Raw genomic sequence first — 14,579 nt, forward strand, 5'->3', positions numbered from 1 at the left:
TCCCTAACACAAGCGACTAGCTACCTCCAGGAACACACTCCACCGCCTCTCACGATAATATATTTATGGGCCTTACTCTGCTGGCCACGCCGAATAGTACGATATTGTTTCTGATATGTATTTTACAAAGGGCCCTGAGACAGTCATCGTGAAGGGAGGAGGACTAACTACATGTTCACCTGACTTAAGTACAGTAACCCATACACACTTAAACAAGGAAATGAAATATGCAAAACAGATGAAAATTTTCACTGTCACACTCTGTTTAAGATAATAAGCATCTCCATATATCTCAATAATGAAAATAAAAATCGTTTAAAATATTGCTTCATTTATGACTGGTACACAAATTGTGTAAAGCAAACCGAAGGGCAGATGTGTCCGACCTGAGCCAGTGAGCGTGGTCGGCGGCAGCACCACCCTCACTATAGTATATGTGTACTGTATCTTTAAAATCAACAAAAAATAACAAACTCACTCATATCAAGGAATAAATATATATATTGGTCTAATCCTTTAGTCAGTCAGCCTTAAGAAAATGTACCGAATAATTCACTTGGCAAATAACTAGGCGTTTGTTTACTGGTCTGTTGAGATATGATGCAATGGAACAACTTAAATTCAAATGGTAAAAATATATTAAATGAACAAAGGCTACAATATATAATTAAGTGCTTCAAAAATTAAGTCATATATATATATATATATATATATATATATATATATATATATATATATATATATATATATATATATATATGTGTGTGTGTGTGTGTATAGAGGGATGAGAATGTTGATCCCTAAGATACACAGACCACTACCAGCCTCATTTACTTTTTGACGAGAATTTCAATTATTTCTTTAGGGCGCCGATACCTTAATCCGGGAAACCTGATTCAACGTTCAGGGTCGACCGAAACAATTCCAGGCAGGGACACACACACACACACACTAATCAAATCACACTCGAACCTTTGTAATAATTACAGCCAGTGCACACCACCTCCAGGTACAGTACCCTATCTAACACGTCACACACAACCTAACAAACAGCAAAAAGTAGATAAAAAAAAGAAGACTTTTCCCACTTCACTAAAATATCTCCATTAAACGAGACTCCAGTATAGGTCTTCAGTCTGGATTTAAAGCTGTAAACACGATTCCTTGGTCTGATAGCCGCCTATAAAGCAGATACCGCAGACGCACCGCGAGTATAATTTTGATAACGATGCCCGCTAACCCACACTACCACTACCACAACCGCCGTCAACACCCTCGCTGTCTAAAACTTCTCGAGTAACGCTCTGTCATTCCGAGGCGTAAGGAAGTCATACTACACTAACATGGACACTTAAATTTCATACAAAAACAAGTATTATCTGTGAATCACGTTTGTTCATCGATATCGGGGTTACTGTGAAACCAAACAGAACAAGAATGCGGCATTTTGGCAATGGACCTTAAGACGACATAACGCACACGCCTCCAGAACATGTATCCATTCTTTCTCAAAATTCGACTGTTAATCCAACCAGAAGGCTTTTGTTTGAACTTGAGGGAATCCTAAGTTAAACCAAGCGAGTAAATAAAAGAAAGAAGGGAATGAACGGGGAGGAATGACGGTGCGGGACCCAGCTAACTCCTGTCCATTCTGGCGGCGACTCACTCCCTACTTATCACGGATTTTGCCCATGACTCGCTCGAGATCTGCCATTTTTTTTTTGTATTTAGGTCTCAAAGGCGTTTTACAAATTCGTAGTATTAAGGGAGGCTGCAGAAAGTGCGGAGAATTGGATAATCATGAAGCTCTTTTCAGTCCATTATTTCCCCGCTGTAAACGATTTGAGAAGAGTCGGCCGAGTGTCACAAGATACATTGTCACACGAGAATTAGGATTTTTTCTGTATGGCGTGGATTAATGCGTTTTAAAGAAGGGTACACCTCCCAAAGACTTCATTATAGGCTACTGTTATCGTGACTATTTTTTTCCAACTAATATGTAAATTTAACTCTACGCAATTTCACTGTAAGCTTCTCCGGAATATTAACATGTGTATGGCTAATCATGTTAATTTGTTTATTACCTCTATGTTAGCGCGCGTCTTCAAGAGTCATACTACTCTACATCCGAAAAATTACTATTGATTATATATACTATATTTACTATAACTAATTTATAGTAAAATTGTTAACACAAACAAACTTATTAAGCACTACCTCTCAGTGTTCCATATACATTACTAACAACCACTATCGCTAACACAAGTCATTACCACCATCGCTAACACAATTCATCACAACCACCATCGCTAATACAAGTCATTACCACCATCGCTAACACAATTCATCACAACCACCATCGCTAATACATAAAATTACAACCACCATCGCTAACACATAACATCACAACCACCATCGCTAACACATAACATCACAACCACTATCGCTAACACAAGTCATAACCACCATCGCTAACACAATTCATCACAACCACCATCGCTAATACATAAAATTACAACCACCATCGCTAACACATACCATCACAACCACCATCGCTAATACATAAAATTACAACCACCATCGCTAACACATAACATCACAACCACCATCGCTAACACATAACATCACAACCACCATCGCTAACACATAACATCACAACCACCATCGCTAACACATAACATCACAACCACCATCGCTAACACTCAACCACCATCGCTAACACATACCATCGCTAATACCAACCACCATCGCTAACACATAACATCACAACCACCATCGCTAACACATAACATCACAACCACCATCGCTAACACATACCATCGCAACCACCATCGCTAATACATAAAATTACAACCACCATCGCTAATACATAACAACCACCATCGCTAACACATAACATCACAACCACCATCGCTAACACATAACATCACAACCACCATCGCACACACATCACAACCACATCGCACAACCACCATCGCATCAACCACCATCGCACATAAAATTACAACCACCATCGCTAACACATAACATCACCACCCATCGCTAACACATAAAATTACAACCACCATCGCTAACATAATAACATTACTACCACCATCGCTAACACATAACATCACAACCACCATCGCTAACACATAACACCACTACCACTAACACGTAACATCACTATCGCTAGCACATCACAACCACCATCGATAACATATAACATCACAACCGCCATCGCTAATACATAACATTACCACCATCGCATCACAACCACCATCGCTAACACATAACATCACAACCACTATCGCTAACACAAGTCATTACCACCATCGCTAACACATAACATCACAACCACCATCGCTAACACATAAAATTACAACCACCATCGCTAACATAATAACATCACAACCACTATCGCTAACAAATAACACCACTACCACTATCGCTCATACACAGCACTACCACCATCGCTAACACACATCACAACCACCATCGCTTAACACAAAACACCACTACCACTATCGGTCATGCACAGCACTACCACCACCCTCAATGCCCCTCTACATCACAACCACTATCACCCATACACATCACTATCACCATTATTAGTATATTGTATACTGAATCTTACATCACCATAATCGTTAATACACCATCTTTGATACATCCTGAATCATTTTCATTACTACCACCATCATCACACCATACACTACTGTTAACATCGCCAATCTTCCCAACACCACTATCACCATCGCCAATATTCCCAACATCACTACCACCAACGCCAATATTCCCAACATCACTACCACCATCACCAATCTTACCAACATCACTACCACCATCGCCAATCTTCCCAACATCACTGCCACCATCGCCAATCTTCCCAACATCACTACCACCATCGCCAATCTTCCCAACATCACTACCACTATCGTCAATCTTCCCAACATCACTACCACCATCGCCAATCTTCCCAACATCACTACCACCATCGCCAATCTTCTCAACATCACTCGTGTTCCTCACATCACCATGGGGTCTTCAAGAAGGTGTGGCGGAGAATGTTATTAGTGGTCCACTACACTCTCGTGTGACATAGTATAAGCGACTATGGTAAGTATTAGTCACTATCTTTATCAAAAAATTTTATAGCCACAAAAACTTTACTCTTCGTGACGTAACAGTGATTGTGACAATGTTTTAGTGTTGATCGTAATTTTAACGCGTTTATTTACCTTTTGTTTATAATATTTTTTTCGTGGTGTTTTACTGGATTTATTGTTTATATTATTTTCCAAACAAAAACAATGAATAGGTCGGACAATATTACTGCCATTATTATATTTGGTACTTTATGTATTTTCTCTTCCCCGTTTCATTACTTGACTGGTAACATTTAAGACATGTCCAAGTACTCTATAAATAGGACAGAAATTTAACATAATCCAGCCCTTCGAATGTTAACTTGAGATATTACTTAAACTTGCTGGCAGGTGGACTTCACATATCCTCAGGCTTTTGGGAGTGAGAGTACTATATATATATATATATATATATATATATATATATATATATATATATATATATATATATATATATATATATATATATATATATATATAATGAGTGTGAGTGTGTGTGTGTGTGTGTTTCATTAGGAACATCAGATTTATTGATTAAAACATACTCGAAAAAATATTTGAATAATTTTGAATTTCATAGAAAACGACAACGCTTGAGGTTCACCAATTGTAACTACTGTAGATCTTGTGGTGACTTTGTGTGTTGTATATTGTGAGATGAGAGACTTCGGGTACTTGATGGTTTGCGGTGTACTAATGAAAAAATATCACGAATTTTGAGGTTGACTCTAAGCTTTACTGAACTTTGTAATGAGAATGAAGGAAGTGAGATGGGCGTATGGTGGTAGTGATGTAGGCGAGGTGGCGGGCGGCGGCAGGTGGTGGGTAGCGGTAAAGCTGCGCTCCTCGCCCGCCGCCACGGGTTACCTGCTCACCGCCACCCTCACGCCCATTTACCCTCACTCTGCCCCCACCACTAACTTGTGAGGGCAGCCATCTTTACGGTACTTATGAGGTGGTCAGTGGGAAAGGAAAAGAGAGAATGAGGAAGTGTTTTAACAAATAAGGAATTACGACACAGAAGGTCAGGTTACTTACCCATATATAAGGTCTTTGTCGCGTTTGTGTACGTCGGGCACGGAACCCATCACGTGGTTTGCCGCCACATGGTTAGAGGCTTGTGAGTGGGCGTACATGGCCGCGTTGTGGGCGGCACCACCCACATGGTTCATGTGGCTCATGAGAGATGGTTGTAAAGCCGCTGCCGCCGCCGCGCTGCGGTGCGGATCGCCGTACATGTTGGCCACAGCCTCCATACTCGCGCCGCCGCCACCGTAGTGCCCCAGCCCGTCGTCGTACTGCGGGAGAACCACGTTACACACCTTACTATAACACTACACACACACGCATTTTCCTCAGCACCTTGTATCACAATAAAACACTGGTTGGTAACGGGCGGAGAGGCCGCCTGGCTGACCGACTGGACGCTACCGCACACACTGACCGCCGCCGCCCACTGCCGCCCACAAACCGACTAGAGGTCAACATGAGGAGAGTGGGGCGGCGGGGCACAACTTACCCTGGCAGGCTGAGCCATGTCACCCAAGAGTACTGTGCTTGCTTCACTCGGTACACCACTACAATGTCGCGCCGCAAGAGTCACTACACGCCCACCCGCGCACCGCACTGCACCGTCTAGTACCGCGCCGTACCTGCACCGCGCGTCAACACGTCAATCGACATGAGGCGACTGAGAGCGGAGCGGCGTGCGTGTCCGCCTGTCACTGGACCCCAACTGCTGTCAATCACGCCGCCCGCCGCCACAAATGAATGAGCTGTCACGAGCACCGCCCCGGGGCGCTGCGCACTCTCTCGAGAGGCGGAGCTACGCAATGCGTCACGCCCTCGCTCCGCCCCACAACCAATCACGCTCCGCCCAAGACCCGCCCCCAACCAATAGGCGCCTCCTCCTGCATTCCGGGTTCACATGTGAGTTGCTCTTGACGAACCCAAATATAGATTTGATACTTTTTGTGACCGAATTATTATGGATATTTTCGTTAGATAAGCAGTGCATTATTAACAGTCAGCAACGTTTGAGCTGGCATATAATCCTGCATGTAAGTAAGGCAAGGTAACGCAACCACCACGCAATGCCAGGCGAGCTTGCAACGCTCTACTGAGGTGCGAGGCGGTGGGCGAGCATCCCCGAGCACAGTGGCCAGTGGGGAGACTCCTGCGGCCGGGTGTGAGCTGACCATCGCCACACAACCTTCACCACTGACGTGTCACCGCATCTACTGGCACTCACCTCAAGATGTAACCCATAACCCCGCCCTGTGACACTACGAGAACACGCCCACAATTGTAACACCAACTAACCTCGCACCACACCCACACGGAGGAAGAACAAGGACTACTCCTGCCCAGACAACCGCCTTTATCGTAACCACAACAATAACAAACACTAAACCCCGCCCACTTCCACCACAACAACACCGCCAGAACTTCCCACAAGAAGTATTCACTCTCCTGTACCTGAAATGTGTATTTTAATTCTGTCTACGTCTTCCTTAGTTACAAAGATTTTCCCCATACTTGTGTAAAGGCGACTTTGAGAACGGTGTTGTCGAAGGTTGGCAATAGACGTGGTGAGGTTATCTATGTATCAATATATATATATATATATATATATATATATATATATATATATATATATATATATATATATATATATATATATATATATATATATATATATATATATATATAGGCCTATATATATATTTAACGCATTGATAGATGTTACCAAAGTTAATCATTGGATTTTAGTATCATTGATTTACACATACATATTGCAGTGTTTTCATTTATATTTTAATAACACTAAAATGTTCAGTAATAATTACTCCTTCATTAATATGTTTGAAAGATATTAGAAGAAATTAATTAGTAATAAAAGTCCGAAGACGAATAAAAAATGTAACTTTCGATGAACGCTGTAACTCATAATGTATGTTCGCTTACGCGCACGTAACACAGTACAGGTGTGCACGACCCACACCTTACACTACCGCACTCACACCACCACACCTCAAACCACCACACTCACACCACCACACCTCACACCACCACGTTCACACTACCACGCTCACCACCACACCTCACACCACCACACGTTATACAACCACACTCACACCACCACACCTCACACCACCACACCTCACACCACCACACTCATACCACCACACCTCACACCACCACGTTCACACCACGCTCACCACAACACCTCACACCACCACGCTCACCACAACACCTCACACCACCACGCTCACCACCACACCTCACATCACCACGCTCACTACAAACAACTCACACCACCACACCTCCACCCCACGCCTCACACCCCACACCTCCACACCACACGCCCCACACCACCACACCTCACACCACCATGCCCCATACCACCACGCTCACCACCACACTCACACCACCACGTCTCGCACCACCACACCTCACACCACCACACCCTCACATCACACACCCTTACACTACCACCCTCACACCACCACGCCTCACACCACCACGCTCACCACAACAACTGACACCACCACACCTCACACCCCCACGCCTCAAACCACCACACCTCACACCACCACGCTCACCACACGCCTCACACCACCACGCTCACACCTCAACAACTCACACCACCACACCTCACACCACCACGCTCACCACCCCCAACTCACACCCCCACGCCCCACACCACCACGCCTCACACCACCACACCTCACACCACCACACCTCCACACCACGCTCACCACCACGCCCACACCACCACGCTCACCACAATAGCTCACACCACCACACCTCCACACCACCACACCTCCACCACCACCACACCACCACACCACACACCACACCTTACCGCACTCACACCACCACGCCTCACACTACCAAGCTCACCACCACACCTCTCACACCACCACACCTTATACCACCACACAGCACCACACCTTACACTACCGCACTTACACCACCACGCCCACACCACCACACCCACACCACCACCTCTCACACCACCACGCTCACCACAATAACTCACACCACCCTCACACCATCACGCTCACCACCACGCCTCCTCACACCACCCACACCTCACACCACCACACACACCACCACACCTCACAGCACCCACCACCACCCTTACACCACCACGCCTCACACCACACACCTCACACCACACCACCACACCACCACACCTTACACCACCACACACCACCACCTCCACACCACCAAGCTCACCACCACACCTCACACCACCACACCTTATACCACCACACAGCACCACACCTTACACTACTGCACACACCACCACGCCTCACACCACCACGCCTCACACCACCACGCTCACCACCACGCCTCACACCACCACGCTCACCACAACAACTCACACCACCACACCTCACACCACCACACCTCACACCATCACGCTCACCACCACTCCTCACACCACCACACCTCACACCACCTCCTCCACACACCACACCTCACACCACCACACCACCACACCTCACAGCACCACTCCCACACCACCACCCTCACACCACGCCTCACACCATCACGCACCACCACCACACCACACCACCACACCTCACAGCACCACGCCTACACCACTCACACCACCACGCCTCCACACCACTCACCACCACACCTCACACCACCACACCCACAGCACCACACCACACTACCGCACCACACCACCACGCCCTCACACCACACACCTCACACCACCACGACTCACACCACCACGCTCACCACCACACCTCACACCACCACGACTCACACCACCACGCTCACCACCACACCCACACCACCACACCTCACACCACTATACCTCACACCACCACACCTCACATAACCACGCCTCACACCACCACACCTAACACTACCAAGTTCACCACCACACCATACACCACCACACAGCACCACCACACCTCACACCACCATACCTCACACCACCACGCCTCACATCACCATACCTAACACTACCAAGCTCACCACCATACCCCACACCACCACACCTCGCATCACCACACCACCACCCTCACCCCTTGTCTCTACAGGTATCATTTATTCATTGTCCTCTTCGTCATATTTTTTATCATTATTGTTTCGTAATTTTTTTTGTTATTTTATCCTCATTTATATTCTTTCCTCCGATGTTCTCCTGTTCAGAGTTTTGCGTATGTTCTTGTTTCTTTCTCCAATTTCTTTCAGTTCACTTTTCACTCTTTCTTTATCATTGTCTCCTGCCCCCATCTCTTCGTCTGCCTTGTTGTTCATTATCTCTGACTTCATGTTGTGTCCTGCCGTCGCCGCTTTGGTATTTACGTGAACTTTAATCAAAAATAGTTTTTTAACTCGTGTAAGTGAAAACTTTTATCTGGCTGACACTTAACATTAAAGGGTTGCCTACAAAGTTCCCTTACTCTTAGTTTACATTAATTTTAACAAAGAAAATTTATTTATATTTCAGTAAACAAATTTGTTATATTTTGTTCGTTAATTGTGTCTTTGTAACGTCTTTAATATATCTTCCTTGTGTTCACTTATGACGAAGGTGTCGAAACAGTACATGATGAAGGAGGTATATTAATATGTGAAAGACGAGAGTTTGATCACAGTACTAAATCATTACTCGGTGTTCCTTGAGCTCTTCAAAATTATTTTTCGACAGGTTCCTCGTCGCGGAAGGTTATAATTGAGCCGACCGATGGACCGCGCCCCTGGTATTTTCAACAAGGATCATATTCATCATGTGGTTGTTAAATCATCCATCAATTCATTTCAAGATTTCTCACTCCCCGACACGTTGCTGTCTCTATTAGTTTCGCTCATTAGTTCTGGGTTTATTGCTGTACTTTACGTCTGAATTAGGAAATAAAATTTTATGGTTTTCACGGGAAGAGTTATTCTAAATGCGTCTATTGTGGCTGTTCTGTGTAGTCTTTGCTCTTTACATTATTTATTATTTAGTCTTCGTCCCTAAGTTCTTCATTTTTTTGTTTGTCACTTTTGGTAATTTATTTATTGTTTTTTAGTGTAAATATTCTGGCTTTTATTTAGGTAATTTACGTCTGAGTATTCTTTTATTTTTCATATTTTTATTTTTAATTATCTTTTAATTTATCTTGTAAAAAATATTATTGTTATATTTTATTTCGGGGGTTTATATTGTGGTATTTAGTAAATATGGTTTTTCATAATACATTCATACTATCCTCAACACCTCATGTACAAAAACCTGAGGCAAGATATTCATATCACTCATTATTCTAAGTCCTGTTTCAGTAACTAATAATTATTACACCAGTAACTTTTCCCTAATGTTTGCTTATAGCTTAAGTCACTATTTATTCATTACCAATTATTAACTTATTAGTTATTCTCATTAACATAACATCGTAATGACATCAGTTCGCGTACGCTGGTTCATATATATATATATATATATATATATATATATATATATATATATATATATATATATATATATATATATATATATATATATATATATATATATATATATATATATATATATATATATATATATATATATATATATATATATATATATATATATATATATATATATATATATATATATATATATATATATATATATATATATATATATATATATATATATATATATATATATATATATATATGTGTGTGTGTGTAATTTTTGCATTCAACTTAAATTAGGACTTGTATTTCCCATTGTCTTTATATCTTCTTATATTTTAACCTTAAATTTTACACTCTTTCTTATTAATAAGGTATACTCGAGACCCATTTATACCAAGCTATACTTATTCATATATACAGGTATACCGTATATGAACTGTCACCTGTTCTATCGGGTGTGCTAATTTATCTTAATTACCTGTGCACATATTTCTATTTTGGAATGTGTCATACTCCCCTTATTATAACTGGAGCTTATTTAATCTATTTATTATTATTATTCTTGTTATATTTTCATCTACGTTAGTACGAGAAACCCTGAAGCGAGGTGAAACATGTAAGTTTCAATAGGTCTACGTTCACCTGTTGTTTCACTTACAGAATATGAAATGTCAAAGTTGGGTGAATCTACCCTGTACATTTATCTCTCTTTTCCACTTCCCTCAATTTCTCTCGTTATTTCTCTTTCTTTCACTCAATTTTTAACTCCTATCGTTTATTCTCGTCTTTCTATTAAATTTCACTATGTTTTCTCCTCTGCTACGTCTCCTTATCCCTTTTCTCTCGTCATTATCACGTGTTGTCTCTTATTCCATTGTTTTTTGTATCTTCTTCCCATTGTACTGTCTTCTCTCAGCATTTTTTCCTCGTTTCCTCTTCTTCAATATCCGTCCGTCACACTCAGATATTTCTTCTTGATTATTGTCCTTTTTTTTCATATTTTCTTTTATATTTTAGTTTCTTGTCTTCATCTTCTATTGTTTGTCTTCTTAAAATATTTTTCTCCACTTTTGACTTATCGTACTATGAAATCTTTAATCTTCTATCATTTCTATTTTAATCTATATTTTTTTTTCTTTTTTCTTTCTTTCTTTTTCTTGTGTCTTATTATTTCATCTTGTTATCTGCATTTTGTTTTTTCATCTTATGTTTTTTTATTCCATCTTTCAATCTCTTTCTTACTCTCTCTCCCCTTCAATCAGCAACACTGTTATCTAACCTTTGACAGACACACAGACAGACAGACAGACAGACAGACAAGTTAATATTGGTTCAGAATGTACATAAGCAGTTCGTGAATGGTATACAAACAATGGTAAACAGTGCAGGTATACAAGCAATGGTAAACAGTGCAGGTATACAAACAATGGTAAACAGTGCAGGTATACAAACAATGTAAGTAGACAGTGCACGTATACAAACAATGGTAAACAGTGCAGGTATACAAACAATGGTAAACAGTGCAGGTATACAAGCAATGGTAAACAGTGCAGGTATACAAACAATGGTAAACAGTGCAGGTATACATCCAATGGTAAACAGTGCAGGTATACAACCAATATAAGTAAACAGTGCAGGTATACAACCAATGGTAAACAGTGCAGGTATACAAACAATGGTAAACAGTGCAGGTATACAACCAATGGTAAACAGTGCAGGTATACAACCAATGGTAAACAGTGCAGGTATACAACCAATGGTAAACAGGTATAGGTAACAATGGTAAACAGTGCAGGTATACACCAGTAAACAGTGCAGGTATACAAACAATGGTAAACAGTGCAGGTGGTAAACAGGTATACACAGTGGTAAACAGTGCAGGTATACAAACAATGGTAAACAGTGCAGGTATACATCCAATGGTAAACAAACAGTAAACAGTACAGGTATACAACCAATGGTAAACAGTGCAGGTATACAAACAATGGTAAACAGTGCAGGTATACAAATAATGTAAGTAAACAGTGCAGGTATACAACCAATGGTAAACAGTGCAGGTATACAAACAATGGTAAACAGTGCAGGTATACAAACAATGGTAAACAGTGCAGGTATACAAGCAATGGTAAACAGTGCAGGTATACAAACAATGGTAAACAGTGCAGGTATACAAGCAATGGTAAACAGTGCAGGTATACAAACAATGGTAAACAGTGCAGGTATACAACCAATGGTAAACAGTGCAGGTATACAAACAATGGTAAACAATGAGTTAATATATATTTTTCGTCATCATCATCACCTTCTTGCGCTTTCTCTTCTCTTCCGTGTTTCCTTTCATTGCTTCTCTCTTTCAACCCTTCATTCTTTTCCTTCGTTTCCTCTGTCATCTTTATGCTATTCTCTCTCTTTTACTTATAATTCATTCACACTCTTTCTCTTCTCTTTATCTTCTTTTACTAATCATTTCTTGGACGTCTATTCCCACTTAATACTTTTTCACTCTCCTCTTAACTCTCGCTTTCTTTCCGTCCTTTCTTTACTCTCACCTGCTTATCTTATACTCAGTGTTCATTCTCATCTGCTTCTCTTGTACTCATTTTTAACTCTCATCGGCTTGTCTTGTACTCAGTGTTCACTCTCACCTGCTTCTCTTGTACTCATTGTTAACTCTCATCTGCTTCTCTTGTACTCAGTGTTCACTCTCACCTGCTTCTCTCCTCCACAGAGTTCACTCTCACCTGCCCCTCTCTCACTCTCTCAGTGCGTATCTCCCCACACCGGTCTCATCAGGGCACCCCGCAGCGCGGTATATTTTTAGGCCATACGTTACGCCGGGACTGACGCTAGAGTATACGCTAGCGGGCATACGGCATATACTGTACACTGCTGACGTCCCCGCCGGGGATCACATACTTCTCAGTGGCTGAAGAATAACAATTATAAATATGAAATAGAATTAGAAGTATCGAAATTTTAGGTCAATAGTCCGTACGTAGCGAGGTGCCTCTCTCATAGTAAAAGTTAGAGTCAGTGTAGTGTGGACTTGCAAACTGTAAATGCGGGTTCTCTTCGTAACTGCATCTTAAAGATGTCGGTATTTCCAGGTGTAGGCTTCAGAGATGAGGCGGAGGCCGCCCGCACCCGAGGTGTTGATATCAGTTATCAAGGAGCTGGAAATTAAGGATTAAATACTCGTTCACATTATGAGGCAAATCGGTCTTGGTGGAATAATACTAAGGTGTAGTATCTTGATTTAAACATAACCCGCTCACAACATGATGTTTAGTCGCGGGGTGTGAGAGAGGCACGGCCAGTGTGTGAGGGTCCTCGTGCTTCATCACGGTGCGACGCTGATTAATGTTACGAATTAATTTAAGTATTTCTGGGTTGAACAAGTGAGGCTGGAGAAGCTGGGCTTTTTTTGTACATGAAGGGAGCGTCCATAATACCATCCTCCCTCAAGACCGTTTAACAGTCCAGCGTTTTCACCGAACTATACCACCATAAAGAGGCACGACAAGCGGTACTACATAATACTCTACAGTTATTTAGCTCGTAGCTTGGTGTCTTTTTAAGCTGTATTGGCGTGTTTACAGAGTTAGATTATAAGAGGAATATTAATGATAGTTACAAGACTGACAGCAACTTTAGCGTTGGCGAATATTAGACACAAAATATCTTCACCGACGGTCAACGAAATGTAAGAAAAAATAATAAGGCAGCGTTAACAGGGGATACACATGAAATCCTCACACATACCTTATAAAAATAATGTTATTTATGTGAAAGTTGTCTTAACACCTATTACTCTACAACTTGTCACAGCATGGAGAAATATTTAAAAAAAACCAAGGACGAATATTTTACTCTAAGAGCTGAGGTGGTGAGATGAAATCCTCACACATACCTTATAAAAATAATGTTATTTATGTGAAAGTTGTCTTAACACCTATTACTCTACAACTTGTCACAGCATGGAGAAATATTTAAAAAAAACCAAGGACGAATATTTTACTCTAAGAGCTGAGGTGG

The 14,579-nt window shown here is 41.7% G+C and overlaps 1 protein-coding gene across 1 annotated transcript in view; it reads right to left on the reverse strand.

Moving 5' to 3' along the window:
- The window catches only part of LOC121879046 (homeobox protein homothorax-like), a gene marked incomplete at its 3' end in the record, with an annotated part of 71,968 nt that extends 65,579 nt beyond the window's left edge, over positions 1–6,389 (reverse strand). The window contains 2 exon segments of the mRNA XM_042385533.1: positions 5,166–5,425; positions 5,647–6,389. Of these exon segments, the coding sequence (XP_042241467.1) occupies positions 5,166–5,425; positions 5,647–5,664 (278 nt within the window).
- Between the last annotated feature and the right edge of the window lie 8,190 nt (positions 6,390–14,579).

The sequence above is a fragment of the Homarus americanus genome, unplaced genomic scaffold (genome assembly GCF_018991925.1).
Source record: "Homarus americanus isolate GMGI-L3 unplaced genomic scaffold, GMGI_Hamer_2.0 scaffold4060, whole genome shotgun sequence".
NCBI lineage: Eukaryota > Metazoa > Arthropoda > Malacostraca > Decapoda > Nephropidae > Homarus > Homarus americanus.